Here is a 15,913-nt window from a genome sequence, read left to right as displayed (position 1 = left end):
TCCGTTAGGGCATGATCTGAGCTTCCTCGTCGACCGCAATCACGCATCAGTCCAGTCGCGCCTCTGAGCATTGGCGTGTTGGGATGTATATTATAAGCCTAGCTTTTGTATGAACATTCTTATTTGAAATATTTTGAAATGAGAATCACATTGGTCAATTGTCTGCATTTTATATAATGCAGTTGTCCACTTAATTTATATTGTAGATAACTTGGTGTGTGGTGTCACACACAGAAGATCATGTTATCAGTTCCTTATAAATTATAAATAATAGCTCACAACCAAGACAATACTCAAATTTATAAAAATCGTACTGGATCTCACTCGATTTATACTGTAATTTCCACAATGAATACTGAATTTTTTTATTTTGTACTAAAATTTCACTTATTCTTGGCATAACTCAAACTAGTGAAATAAAAATGGTTAGTAAACTCTTGACATGGTTTCCACCATGGTTATTAGACCATACATATGTGAGGAGATATTGTGTTTAACTATGTTGAATCAAAATCAAATTTAGCCGATATCTTCACTAAATCACTTTCCGAAGCCGAATTTAGCTATCTAAGACGAGAATTAGGAATGTGCTCGGTCGGTTAAGAAATCACTCCATGATCATCTTCACACTTTAACTAGATTGCATCTCTTACACACATAGACAATACCTTGCTTGTGTTTTTGTACAACTTAGATGGGAAGAGATGTTAGGATCATTCTCTTAGTTCATAATGCTTGTTATGATGCATTACTTTGGGCTAAGAGACTGAATTTTTATAGACCAATATATAATTCATGTGTATTTGGTTCGAAGATCATGGTTGGACATTCCATACCAACTATATCGATCCCTTAATCATGTTTGAGCGTATGTTGTCAACTTAGGTTAAATCCTTCAGCATTGCACTCAACTGATACTTTTAATCAGCTGATTGAACTGATATCAGTCGACTGATTCAGATATTCAGTCGACTGAACATGATCCTAGTCGACTATAATTTGTGTCCAGTCGACTAACCCTGCACAGAACCAAATTGGACTCGACTGGAAGCTCATTCCAGTCGACTATCTTGGCCATTCTTCGCCGTAGACCCACCTTCAGTCGACTGAGTTTTAACTATAGTCGACTGATCTCGAACAGTGACGAAACTGACTCGACTGGGATTATATTCCAGTCGACTAGAGCTGTTTCTGGATCACCATTAATGAAGGATCTCGAATGTCTTCTAGTGTTGGGGTGGTCTTCGTCTTCTCGGCTTCCACGGAGATGGGAGACAGAGTAGTTATTGGGGTAATTGGAATTATGTCATTGCAATTAGCAATTGGAATGATTGAAGGAGGAGAGAAGAAGAGTCGGTTAAGCGTCTGGCGCGCTCTGCCTCCGATGCCCAATTTGTTCTGGCGACGGCGCCGGTCATGAGGGCGGCGCACGTGGCCTGCGCCGAAAGGAGCCCCAGCCACAGCCCCGGCAAGCCCATTTTTCTGACGAAGCTGAGGAGGATTGCCACCGGCATGCCGACCAAGTAGAACGAGCCAAGGTTGATGTTGGCGTTGGTGGCCGGGCGGGCGCTGCCGCGGAGGACGCCGCAACCGGCCGTCTGTGGGCAGTTGCCGAGCTCACAGAGACCGGCGATGGGGAGCGCGAGAGTGGTGAGGTGGAGGATTTCGGGGTCGCGGGTGAAGAGGCGTCCCCACTGGTGGCGCATGGAGGCGGTGAAGGCGGTGGCGGCGAGGTCGAGGCCGAGGGCTGCGGCAAGGGCGGCAAAAGCGGCGGCGCGGGCCTTAGCCGGGCGGTTGGCGCCTAGGACGTTGCCGACGCGGGTGGAGACGCCGAAGCTGAGCGCGTTGGGGAAGACGTAGACGAGGGAGGTGGTCTGGATGAGGATGCCCATGGAGGCCACGGCATCGCGGGGGTACGCGAGCAGGCCGCTGAGGAGGATCATCAGCTCGTACCACCACCACTCGAGGCAGACGGAGACACAAGACGGCGCCGCAAGGCGGAGCAGCGCTGGCCACCCGCGGAAGCACTCGCCGGAGAGGAAGCCAACTCCACCGCTGGGACATGTATCGCGGCAGGATCTAGAGAGAAGGACGAAGAGGAGGAGGCAGACAAGGAGGTTGAGGTTGGTCCACACCATGGCTGCCGCCACGCCAGCTATGCCGAGGCGGAGGCGAACTGCGAGAAGGTACGTAAGCGGGCCATGGAGCGCCACGCAGAAGGAGGAACAGTAAGTGACTGGGAGGGTGATGTTCTACGAGCGAAGGAAGACGCGGAGCGGGTGGAGTAAGGAGAGGAGGAGGAGGTCCGGCGAGGCGGCCGCGACAAACACCTGCGCTGTCGTAGCTTGGTTTAATTAATGATTATCTGCCTTTTTTTATTAAGAAAAGGGGGGAGAAGAGGAGACTAGAGAGGGGGGTAAATTTGTAAATTTATGAATTGGGGGAGTTGAAACTAAGTTTGGGGAGTGCATGCAAAGAAAATGTTGGATGGGGAGTGCATGCAAAGTCCAGTTTGCAATTGGGGAGTTTTCTCCAATTTACCGAATCATCATCTATTCCCTTCTCTTCTTCCGCCACTTCCCAACCAACCTCGTTGGTTTCTCCGCAAGGAAAAGGAATTCATCGCTCCGTTCCCTTTCTCGCTAGCTAAGAATTGGGACGTCAATTTCCTTGGTCTTGATTGACTCCGATCCGAAGGCTTTCTCTAGGAGATGGAGGGCGGAGGCAGCGGCGAAGCCTTCGGTTCCTCCACCGCCCCGCTCACCTGGCACGATTTCTTGGAGCGGATGCGCCACCCATCGGCGGCAGATTTTGTCAAATCGATCAAGAGGTCAGCTTCCCTCGCTTAGTTCTTTCGTTTTTCTCTGGATCTTTAGCATTTTGGCCTTCCTCGATCTGACAATTTACTTTTTGGATCTTAAATTTGTGGCCTTAATCGATCTGATGCTAGCTGGAGGATTTACATTTCTCCTGCTTTCAATTTTGTAGCTGCTTTTCGATCCTATGCTCAATGCTGGTTTACCTAATGCGGTCTCCTCGTTACTAGACTCTGTGATGATCCCGTGTGGATGATGCTTTCTGATTCTAAGTAAAATCTTCTTGTTAATCGTCCTTGCTGAATCTTTCGTAGGACTTTTACTTTCTGTTTATTCCCTTGGAGAAGGTAGAAAAACCTGAAAGTTGAAAACTTTGTGGAATTTACCTAGTCTCTCAGGAATGATGAATAGTTTACTTTCTCCGGAATGATGTTGCATTTTCTCGATGATAATTATTTCTTGCTCTCACTTTACATCAAAGTTTTACTTTAGATTCAAGACTGTGTAAGATCATTTGTCCATGGTATTGATAGGTTGGGTCGTTGCAATGGGACTTAATAAATTAATTGACAGATATACAGGTAGATTCAGTTCGTAGGAATGTATTTAATTTCCCCTGATTCTTTCATAGTTTTGGAAGGACTTTCTCACTATTTCTTATGGCTAGCACATGAAACTGTAGGTTAATTTAAGTTTAGGGAGACTGTAAACAACGAGCCACCTACGCATTATCATCTTCATCCAGAAAACATTCATTTAAGTTTGAAGTTCCAAGATATATATTTGGTTGGGGTATCAAAAGCTTGTCTTGAAGTGATTCCTGTCGAAAGGAAAAAAAATCAATTTGATATTATAAAAGAACTATTAAGAATTCTAATTCTGTTTCTTACATTTCAATTTAGGTAAGTAATAATAAAGAATTGCATTTCATTCTTATGCTTGGAATCTAGATATATATAGTATTATATGGTAGTGTTCTTTAGTCTCATAAATTTCTGAGAATTCTCAATCACAAATCTGACCAATTTTGAATAGATTACAAATCCAAATATTTGGAACAATGAGATTATATTTATGTTTTTTTTACCAGCATATCTGGTAAAAAAAAGAGAAATAGAATTGCAATTCCATATTTTTCGGTTGTCAATCTTAGTACGAATATCAAAGCAACTCCCATAAAAAAGTACACAATATTTACTATACCTACAAGTGACGCAATACCAAAATTGAACCGTTGAACTATCCAAGAATTAGGAACAAAATTGATGAAGCGAATAAGGAAACAATCTCACCTAGAGGAAAAACTTCCACACAGAGAAGTCAAATTGGAAATTATATTAATTCAAAAATAATTAAAATACATAACTCTGTACTTCTTTTATAGACATAAGTCAACAACAAATATAAAAATAAATATTCTAAATAAAGAAAATATCTAATCATAATAGGTATTATAATTATTCCTCATTTATTACCAAAATAATTTAGTGTAGGCATGCCAAATGTTGAATATTTTTCAATATTTTTATTTATTGCAGATGCACCAATCTTGAATATTTTTTAATCTTGAAAAATTTTCAATTTCTTTCCTTTTGTCGTGGATGAGCCAATTTGAAATTTATCTTCAATTTATTTCTGTAAAATTATTTTCTTTTTCATGATATTTGTTTCCTTGCATTATTTTCCCCTATTGAGGAAAACTCAATTCCTGACAAGTTGTTGGCTTCTCTTCTTAGGTCTTGGTTTCCTGGTATAAGGAATAATTGCTTTGATAATTCTGTTTAGCAATGTTTTCTTTTCATTATTTTTATTTTTTGGATGTCCCTTTCAATGAGAAAGAAATTAATGTACTTTATTTCTCTTTTTGTATTTTAATTTTGAGAAATTCCTTTTTGGTTGTCCTGTTCAACGATAACAAGAAAAATGTTTGAGTTTGTTGTATGACGAGAATAATATTTATGTCTTCATTAGAATCGTGTGGCACAAACACAACAATGATGAGGATTGTACAAAACCTGTAACAAAATCAGCATATGAAGATGAATCCTCAAACTTCTCTTTGAATGCCCTCTAATTTAAAAATTGAACTTGTGTTTGAATAAGTTGGAAAGATAATGAATAAGTATTGTAATCAATTTTTCTCACAATATGACCAAATAAAGTGGATACATATGATAAGAATGCATCCAATGTAGATGTGATGATGAAATTTGAATTAATAAATGTTATATGAAAAGTTACAGTACCATGAAATATTTTATAATAATCATTATTCAGTATAGTTTCCAAGATTGTATAGCAGATATATTTCTAATATGTAAAGTGGAGTTTTTGGTTTGGTAGATAGAAGAAAATAACATATTTAATTTAATTGGTTGACAAATATCAAAGATATAAGTAAATATAGAAAGGCTTATACCAAGTGATTTGCAATTTTTTAAGTTGGTATTTGTATTACCATAATGCTTGTTTTATTTAGCTTTCTCGTTTGGTTTCTTTAGATAACATGAATGAGTTAAGATTTGAGAGTCTTAAGTCATGGTCAGTATCGAGTGGATTATTCTCTAAAGAGGTCAACCTCAACAAAAGTTTTTTTTTTAATATTACATTGTCAAGAGACTCATCTAAGATGTCTTTGAAGGACTCTTCTATATTGTCATTAGAAAGTTGTTTTACTAAGGTAGAGTTATAACTTATTAGTAGGTTTATTTGAGCATAACTCTTTCATTTTAATTGGAAGTTTATGGATTGTAAGAGAACTAATGTCTTCTGTTAATGTCTTTGAGTTCAGTTCACTTGAGGAAGGTTGGTTTATTTTTACATATTTGTTAGTTCATTAATTGTCTTTTCATTTTGTGCTAATGTGTGATGGGTTTCTGTTCGCCTTATTCTCTAATGCTTTGGATACATCACTCATAATTTGAATTTGGTAAATCGTACTCGTTCAATGGAGGTCAAATTATGTTGGTTAAAATAATTTTCAATGTTGTCTAACCAATTAAGAAACACATTAGGATCCATAGTTCCATTAAATATAGGTGCATCTGTCCTAATACATGATTCACAAAAATAATGAATTTTTTTTAGACATGGGATGATGCGATTATGATCTTATATGCTTGTCATTTCTAAATTTAGCAATGTATGAAGAATAACCATTATAGTCTTTAAGTTCACCATTCATATGAGGTACGTTCCTAAATCTAAATCTTACATATATTAAGTGGTAGGTATGGTTTTTTTTTCTCATTAGGATAAATAAAATATTGACAAGTAATGATAATTATAAAATTAAATAATGTTATAAATTAAATGAGATGTAGAGGAATATGATAAATTGCTAACATGCAAGTATGATAATTAAACTAATGATGATATTGTTTTGATGGATGATAACTAAACTAAATAAGAAATATTTTATTAGATGGATGATGACTAAACTAAATAAAAAATATATTTTTTGACGGATGATGATTTAAATATATAGAAAATATTTTTTTTCATGAATGATGTCTAAACTAAATTGGAAAAAAATGATGATATTTTTGATTTTCATGAATAAGATGCTAATAAGTATGCAAGAATTTATCTGAAAAAAAATTAAATGCAAGCAATTTAGAATTACCAACTGAAAAAACAGAAATCAATTTTGAAAGGGAAATTGCGTTTGTACCCTGTTGTGAATGAGGCGTGGATAAGCGTGGAGCTAACTTTTGAGGAGGTTTCAGCTTTGATACTAATTAACGCAACACCAAAATCAAAGCATAGAATCACCCAGGAATTTGGAACAAAATTAATGAAGCAAATAAGGAAATAACCTTAACCAATGGAAAAACTCACATAGAAAAGTTAAATTGGAAATTGTATTAATTCAAAAATAATTAAAATACATGACTTTGGATTTCTTTATTACTTAACTCAACAACAAAAATAGAAATCAATATTCTAAATAAAGAAAATATGCTAATCTTAAAAGGATTATAATTATTCTCTATTTATTACCAAAATAAAAATATTAATTATCAAATAACAAAAATCAAAACTCTAATTTATTGCAAATCTGTCAATTTTGAATGTTTTCTATTTATTTTCATTTGTCGCAGATCCCTAATGTTGAATATTTTATATTCTTGAAGATTTTTTCAATTTCGTTCCTTTTATCACAAATGAGCTAATCTGAAATTTATCTTCAATTTAATTTTTAAAAATTATTTTCTTTTCCATGAATTTTATTTTGTTGTCTGCATTAACAAGTGGAGTACATGAAAGCAAATTAGTGAATTGCACATATTAAGGATAAAATTGTTTCAAATGCAGTTCAAATGATCTGTTCTTTGACTAACAATCAATTTATCTTGCATTATCTATCATGGAACTAATTCTTAGTGTTCATAGTTTGCTTAATCTTCCTTCCAAGATCAACTACTTCCCACTTGTTATAGATGTCCTAACAATTGAGGTTCATACATCCAGTAATTAGTCAAATCATTGAACCAAAAAAACACGGTTAGCTTTTAAATTTCCAGTTGTCCAAAAGGCACAATACACACATCCCTCCTTATACACAAACTGATCTTCTTTCTTATATTCTTTTAGTTTGGATTAAACCATTAGGCTATTATTCTGTTGTATATTTATTCTTTTGACTATCTGTTACCTATCCCTTAAAAGCTGGTTTCCATAGATAGAGCACATCAATCTCTTTCCTTGAATTCCTTGGAAAAAAAGGGTGCACTGTTCTTTAGTTTGTTTCCCACATATGTTCTTTCAACCATCTCCTGGTTCAATTTATCGTGATAAGAAACTATTTGTAATTTAAAGCAAATATGCTTATACATCCTGGTTGCAAGTTGCAATTGTATGTAGTTCCACAACAGTGCTTAAATTTGACTATATTGACATGACAGCTTCATTGTATCATTTTCAAATCGAGCTCCTGATCCAGAAAAAGACAGTGCTTCTGTACAGGAGTTCCTTTCCAACATGGAAGAGGCTTTTAGGGCTCATACACTTTGGGCTGGTAGTTCAGAAGAAGAACTGGAAAGTGCTGGGGAGGTGAGCTATTACACTTCCATATTTTCATTTATGCTAATATATAAAACATCTGAATGGAGAAGTGCTGGATTACATGCTTGATCCTGAAATGGAGGTGTAAGAGATAATGTACCACTTCTAACAACATCTGAATGCCCCAAATCTTAAAATATTGATATCATAGGGTCTGACTAATTGGCCGTACAGCTTATGTCTATTTAAGCTTTATCATTTACATCTGTTCAATACTTAACTTGGTTATTATGAGTTAAGATTTGTTCCATGCTAGAGATTTGGCCTTCGACTGGAAGTATGGTTTCAGTAACATGCTATGCTGACACTTGGCATGCTTTAAAGCAAGCTGGGATCACTTAAATTGTCACTACCTAGGTGACTTCCTATCTTGATATGTGGGATGGAATCCATCTACCATCATTAAAATCCCATTGACATCCTCTATGCTAGTTGTCAATCTGCACTATTAAATGCATTCACACTTTATGACCAAAAGCTAAATTCAAATCGTTAAACATGTAGAAAAGAGTATAAACATGATTAAAATAACAACATATGTTTAGAAATAACTGGAAGCCAATAATAAAAAAATAACTTATGAAGAGAAATTAGAACAAGTGACAAACCCTTATCTAGCTGCAAATAATTATTTGAAAACATCCAGTAAAAGAGTTCGTCTTAGAGCAACCTAATATGCCAATTTGATACCCTCACCTTCGGTAATGCCACTAATTGGGAAAGACAATACAATAAAGTCTTGTCAACTAAAAAGAACTCCTACCACGCTAAAATATAGAAATACAAACAACTAAAATAGCTAAAATATATAACTATTAAAATCAATTACAAATTTAAAATAAAAATTGGTTCCTTTTCATCTGAAGCTTTATAAACCATTGATTCTATATTTGCATAATTGACAAGAAATAAATATTTAATGTTTTAATTTCAAATAATATTCAAGAAATGTGTATAATAGATCAAAAACAGAAATTAGAGAAAAATTTCTATTATGAGTATGATAATGAGTTTAACAAATCTAAGCATGTATCACATGATTATAGTATGAAAATAGCATTAATCAATCAATAAGAGAGAAATGAATTATATTAGCATAATACATATATTCAAAGGGAATAACATAAGAGTCAAATTTTAATGAAATAACCCAAATAGATAAGAGTAATAAGGTTCCAATTGAGCTTCACTAGCATCTATTAATCCCTAATCTTAACATAGCTTAACCTATCTTGATAACCAAGCAATCTTTCTCTTTAAATATTTGAATCACCATTTAAGAATCAAGTTCAATAATCAAAATGCCAATTTTTGCTTAGTGGCAGCATGCCATAGTGCATTAATGAACATTACCATAAATACAAATAGCAATGGATATGCATGTAAGTTTTGTTGTCCATTTTTAGATATCAATTTCAAGGTAAAATATAGTGAGATAATATCTTAAAGTTTTAGTAGTTATATACAATTTTGTTAAATGGTAAGAGGACCTCTTTCTGATTCCACAAAGACATTTGAGACCAAGAAACAACTTATGACTACTATTGTCCTATGGATAAAACACTTGATGTATCTCCCTTAAGTAAAACCCTTCCCTTGACTACATATCCATATGCGATTATAAGCAATGGCAATTTTGTAACTTCGGATATCTTAAAGCAATTCTCTTTGTAAGGAACCTCAAAATCTTATTTGAAAGAGGGAATTTTACATAAGAAACTTATCCTAAGTGATGACCACTCACAAAATTCGACTTAGTGCTCATTGAATTTAGCTTCAATGCTCAATAGTTTTGCTGTGCAACATGCATTGATATGTGAGGGAGCTATTTGGTAATACCCAAAAGAACATTCATCTTAATTCAACACTCACCTTTAAATACCCATCAAGAGGTAGTATCCACATTGCTTGGATGAAGGTAGGGGAAGGGGTTGTGGCCGTGCACACAAATTGATTTGCATGGGCCTCATTTGGTTGGTTACATGCTCATAAATGAATGACAATGTGACAATGTTATTGTTCGCATGAGGAATGACAAATCTCAACTCTGACTACGATTAGGAGTTTTACTAATTACGTTTAAAGGAGGAGGGCTATTTGGGTCCTTAGACAGAGGGAAGCACGATCCAAGCTCAAATCTATAAGGGGGGTTTAGATGAAGAAGGCAAGCTTCTCGAAGTTGAGGGAATTAGTTTTATAGAGAGAGGAAAGGGGGAAAGGGCGCTTAAGGAGGAGTGTTGTTGTTGATTAGTGGAAGGGGTGGTGATGGTGGATCTTAGGCCGCAAGGAATAGTGGAAAGAGCTCTAGTTTGGACGAAAAGGGTGGTGGATGCATAATTCTAGAGGAAGATGATGTCAATAGTGAAAGGAGACATTACCTCCATCAACATGTGCCCGTCTACTGCTCAAAGTTTTAAATTTTGAGTAGTGCTAGAGTTTTGGTTTATAATTGGAATGATACAATTTTGCTACCATATTATGCCACGTCGATACCATTTCAATTTTAAAAATGTAAAATATATTAATTAAAAATATTTTTACTAATATTTGATTGTTATAGATGTTTATTATTGAATTATATTTGAGATGTTGAATGGTGAGTTCAAGTTTTGATATTATTCCGTTAGATGTTTGATGTTTTTAAATCTTTTGCAATGATTATTTAGTAATTTATAAATTTAAAATTTATTTTTCTATTATTATTGCGTATAATTAAATAGTCTTGATTACAATTTTATTATAGAGGCATCAAGTCAAGAAGTTGCATTTATAATGATGATGAATATTGATTTTCAATTTTAAGCATGATTTAAAATTTTGAGTCATGTCGAGGTTTTGATTCTAGACCGGAACAATACAGTTTCGATATCGTATCGTGCCATTCCTATATAGTTTCAGTAATTTTTAAATATAAAATATATTACATAAAAATAAAATATATTTTTTAAAATATATATTAAATTAATAGAATAATTTAATTAGGTTTTAATTAGGCCTATTTAAATTATCCTAATATAGCTAGGAGTTGATAAAATTATTAACCTAAGTTATTTAATTAAACCTAAGTTAAAAACCTACCCCTCCATGTTGCTAGCGACCACGGACCCATGCGATGAGTCTGGACACATAGCTTGGGCCTGACGACGAGTCCGGACATGTCGTGGCGTGTTGGCACTAGAGGCATGCTTATCTTGGTGTCGGTCGGCGTGCAGAACGAGTTGTTTCATTTGTATCGGACAAAATGACTCGAGATTTTAAACTATGATTTTAAGTTTATTGCAAAGTCATCAAGTCCGAAATCTTGCATTTATAATGGTTATGAAGATTCATTTTCAATTGACAACTTTAAATATATTTTGATGATTTCAAGGATTAATTAGGTACATTTATTTAAAAACGTCAAATTATTCTTAATATGTTTTTTATATTTTGAGAATATGTAAATGTGTTGCTTAAATTTTATATTGTATAGGGAAATGATATATATATATATATATATAAAATTCTTAGATGATGACTTTAATTCTCTATCTCTATTGTTATTATGAAATTATAACATATATAAAATCTTTTAAATACCAAATCTTATTTTATTTTAAACATTTATGTTTTAAATATATTTATAATTTTTTTAATTAGTTAAGCTAAATTAAATTAATCTTTTAAAAATTAGGATGGAGTAAAAGTCAATTTAGGATTAAATATGATTTAAAATTTCGTACCGTGTTGGGCGAAATGGGTGGAATTTGCAGTTCCGCTTGGCACTGGTATTGCGGGCCATCCTACGGTCGTAGGAGTGCTACAATCTCGTGGCGACCTTCATGCGATTGCGTCGACCTCTGAGGGGTCGTGGGGGTGCTATGATCCAATGGCGACCTCACAATTCCGCGATGACCTCTAGGATCTTGCATGACCTTCGCAATCACACATTTTTTCTTTTAAAAAAATTATTATTTTTTGTATTTTGACTTTTTTAATATTTAGGTTAAATTTTTATTAATATATTTATATTTAAAAAATATTGAAATCATATCGGCACGACACAATACGATACCAAACTGTATCGTTTCGGTCATAAATTGAAACTCCGATACAGGTTGAAATTTTAAATCATGGGATTAAGTAGGTTTAAATGGAATATAATTTTGATTAGTTCAAAATTAAATCAAATTTATATATAGAATTAAGTCATTCATAGTAGTATATTTATAAAATTACAAATTATATTGTACTTAATTCTTTTTTCACTCTTTCCTAACAATTTGTGGTTTTTTCTCCCTTAGTCTACAGTAGTAGGGAAAAAATTAACAAAGGAATTAACTATAGAAATAAAGAAAGAAAAAGATGAAAATTAGAGAAAATAAAGGAAAGGAAAGGAAAGGAAAAAAAACATGGTCTGGCCTCCTCAAGGTCCACGAGGTTGCGATGCCTTGTGATCTTGCGGAGGTCATGTCGGGCCTTGAGGCCAAGCAAGGCAGTAGCAAGATGCCTCGCGGTTAGGCTAGGCCACTGTGATAGCTTCGAGTCTGGTGTTGGGTGTCGATGTTGAATGGTTTTAGTGTTGGTTAGCAGGTGGAATGGTAAATTCCGCCCGTGCTGACTGATACGACTCGTCATCTAATTCCATGCTATTGCTTAAAGTGGTTAATGGTTGGTATTGCCTTGTGAAGGATGTGAGTGGCAACCATTTGTAAAGTAGCTAACTTTGTTGCTCTTGAGGGGTCGTAAGCCCCCTCTCCTTTCACGTAACTTTTTTTGTTTGTTTTTCTTAAATTTTTTTTTGACATATATCTTTTGATCCAATAATTCCACTTCACTTAGCTTATTTTTCTTTAAATATAAAATTTTAGCAATTATGGGTGGTCAATTGGATTAACATTTTGGAGCAACAAAATTACAAAATATAATAAGCATCATAACTAATAATCTTAATATGGAATGAATGAGAACAAAAGTTCTTGTAGTGTTAGAACTAAAATATGCAATTCTATAATTTTTGAAGACATAGTAAGTATTGCTTTGTGAAACTAACTTCTCCTATTTTTAAATATATCTTAGTTAATGAGGAGTTGGATTTGGATTAGCATGATTGCAACTAGAATATGCACAAGCATATGATATAGATGGATCTCGGTTTCTTTGATTCATGTCTCTTCTCTGAGTTGCTAATTGGTACTTTCTTACTTTCATTTGTATGATTAATAGATGAATTGCATGATGAGTCTTCTCAGTTGGAGAATCTTCTTATTTGTTTAGTTTTGGAAGTTATTAGTCACAACGTCTCATCTTAATTGGTACCATCAAAATTGGGCGTTGCGATATATTGACATTTACTAGTAATAATATAGTTGTCAGTTGCTGAAATGATACACATAGACCATGCCAATCGATACTCATTGATACTTGAAATCATGATGACTATTTATACTTTGTCATTTTATAATTTTTACTTTAATAGACAATTTTTAAGTTGGATTTTGATAGCAGTTGTCCTATCAATAGAACACCATCGAAATTGATAGTCATAATTATTGTCCCCATTGGAAAATTAAAATATGATTTTTTTTCTTGACAAGTTTGGTTCATGTATTATTAGATTAGAATCAGATTAGTTAAGTTACTTATATGCTATGGATTATATATTTCAAAATGTTAAAATAAAGTAATTAGATTATTTTAGTGAAGCAATTTTAAGAATTTTATAAATATATTTTACTTGAATATATATATATATATATATATATATATATTTGGATAAGTAAAAATTGTATATAGCATGCAAGGTTTAAAATATCGAATCGTGTCGAGGTTTCGGTCCCGGATTGGAATGATACAGTTTCGGTACCATATCGTACCATGCCGGTATAGTTTTGGTATTTTTAAAATATAAAATATTTAATTTAAATATTTAAAAATAAAAAAATAAAAAATAAAATATTTTTTTAAAAAATAATAAGATAATTTTATAAGACTTTAATTAAGCCTATTTAAATTATCCTTAACTATATAGTTAGGAGTTGATTATTAAAATCTAAGTTAAAAAGAAAGCTAATACCACAACAGTCGATGACTACGACTGGGCACACATGATCGAGGGCGCGCGCGGTCCATGCGATGCCTGGCCAGCCCACACAATGCCTCCAGAGGGTATCCCGAGCTTGCGCGACGCCTTCGGAGGCGTCGTTGGACCTGTGTGACGTCTCTTGACAGTATCTCAGTCGGAACGCTAGTGTCCGTGCCGGAATAAAATTTTTCACCGGTATTGAGTGATACGACTCGAGATTTCAATCCTTGATAGCATGTATCAAAATATACAAAATGAGGCTTTAGGAGTATCAAATCTGAATAAACACCTAAAGACTGTATACATGGATTTGCACACCCCTGTATATTCTCTCAACATCTAACTATTCCTCACTAAAGAAAGAAACTACGATTAGGGCCCTCCATGGATGACAAGGCAAGATGACATTCCTTTGTCGAAGTCCTCCCATAGTAATATAGCCCGAAGACTCGCATCACCCACTGGTAGGTTGATATCTCCCAATGCATGTAAAGTCAATCTTTGATCCTCCATCACAGCTCCGCAATAGGGGGGCACCTAAAGAATAGGTGCTCCTGTGTCTCCATCACCTGACCACAAAAAGTGCACTGCTTGTCCTCCAGATAATCCTGCCGATCTCTAGTGGAGAGTCAACTCTATGCTAACATCTAGAAAGTGATTGTATGATTGGGATGTAAGTAAGCTCTCCACACTGTTTGGGCCCACACCTTCTTAGGACTAGGCTGCCTGAAGAAGTAGTAGGCCTGGGCTACCCCATCATCCTGTACAAACCAATTTGTCAGTCATCGATGATCAACCTTTGGTGACCGAGCAATCATTAATATGAGATCCCGTATTCACAACAGTCTCTTAATTAGAGGGAAATTACTTGAATATATCTTGTTTAAATGTGAAGGAGAGCCATGACGCAACATTAAAGTTGCTACCGTGTGATTTTGTGGTCATGGATTCGAGTCGTGGAAACCTCTTACAAGGCAGGGTAAGACGGTGTATAATAGACTCAATGTGGTCCGACCCTTCCTCGGGATTTCATATTAATGAGAGCTTCGCACATCGGACAACCTTTTTTTTATATATTTTTTAAATGTGATAGGAGGAGCTTTATATATATCTCCTAATGGAACTACTTAATACACCATGCACAGAGTGAAGACATGACTAATCCCAATGGTAATCTAGAATAGTCTTTAAGTAATACCTATCTCTCCTCACTCATTCCTTGGTTGCAACATTTGATAGGGTAATAGTTTCCAAAGTCCAAATGGGGGCATGTGCCTCATTGCTTGGGGCATATGATTCTTTTTTTTCATCTTATTTAATATTATTATTTTTAGGGCAGCTCTACTGACTTAATTATTTAGTAGTTGTACCTTTGGAACACCCACTTGGTTATAATTTCCTACAGGGTTTAGCAACACTAGAGCAATGCCTTGATAACAATTGATTTCAACCATGCCATCTCTTAGAGGTCTATCAAATAGACATGCTAAGAAAGTAGCCAATGTAGCTTTGAACCATCTTTAAGTTGATATCTTGTGACATCATTATATTAAAGATAGGAGGATTTATTCACATGAATTGTGTATCTTTTAAGAGAGAGAATTAGGGAAAAAGCTGAGGAGCCCTAATTGTATGAGACAAGGTGATGCCATCTAAGGAGGAATTCCATGCAAGTTAGGAAGAGCACGAATGATGTAGCACCAAGATGAACATAAGTTTCACATAGAGTGAGGTAGTGTATTTTCCTCAGTAATTCAATAGTCATCGATGTCTAGAAGTTCCTTCCATTGAACTAGGTACCTTTGGATGCTATAGTAAGGAGCTATGACTTATTCTTAGTGTTCATAATGCACTTGATCTAAGGAGTGGGTTGTGTTGCAGATAAGAGTACAAAAATTGACACAGTTAGGGCATGACATGTGTGCAAATCAATAGAGCAATACAACAGGAGGAGGAGCTCAAATGT

The 15,913-nt window shown here is 34.9% G+C and overlaps 1 protein-coding gene and 1 pseudogene across 1 annotated transcript in view; one reads left to right on the top strand and one right to left on the bottom strand.

The window, feature by feature from the left end:
- Positions 1 to 1,117: 1,117 nt before the first annotated feature.
- Positions 1,118 to 2,623, bottom strand: LOC141829936 (protein DETOXIFICATION 48-like; annotated as a pseudogene).
- The window catches only part of LOC141829345 (vacuolar protein sorting-associated protein 9A-like), a 29,802-nt gene continuing 16,446 nt past the window's right edge, over positions 2,558 to 15,913 (top strand). Inside the window, exons 1-2 of the mRNA XM_074716796.1 lie at positions 2,558 to 2,830; positions 7,724 to 7,871. Coding sequence (XP_074572897.1) covers positions 2,712 to 2,830; positions 7,724 to 7,871 — 267 coding nt within the window. The 5' untranslated portion in view covers positions 2,558 to 2,711. The remainder of the gene's footprint in view (positions 2,831 to 7,723; positions 7,872 to 15,913) is intronic.

The sequence above is a fragment of the Curcuma longa genome, chromosome 5 (genome assembly GCF_044706935.1).
Source record: "Curcuma longa cultivar G26 ecotype Majalengka, Jawa Barat chromosome 5, ITB_CL_G26_1.1, whole genome shotgun sequence".
In the NCBI taxonomy this organism is placed as follows: domain Eukaryota; kingdom Viridiplantae; phylum Streptophyta; class Magnoliopsida; order Zingiberales; family Zingiberaceae; genus Curcuma; species Curcuma longa.
Note: the sequence above shows the minus strand (reverse complement) of the source record. Positions and strands in the feature narration are given on the sequence as shown.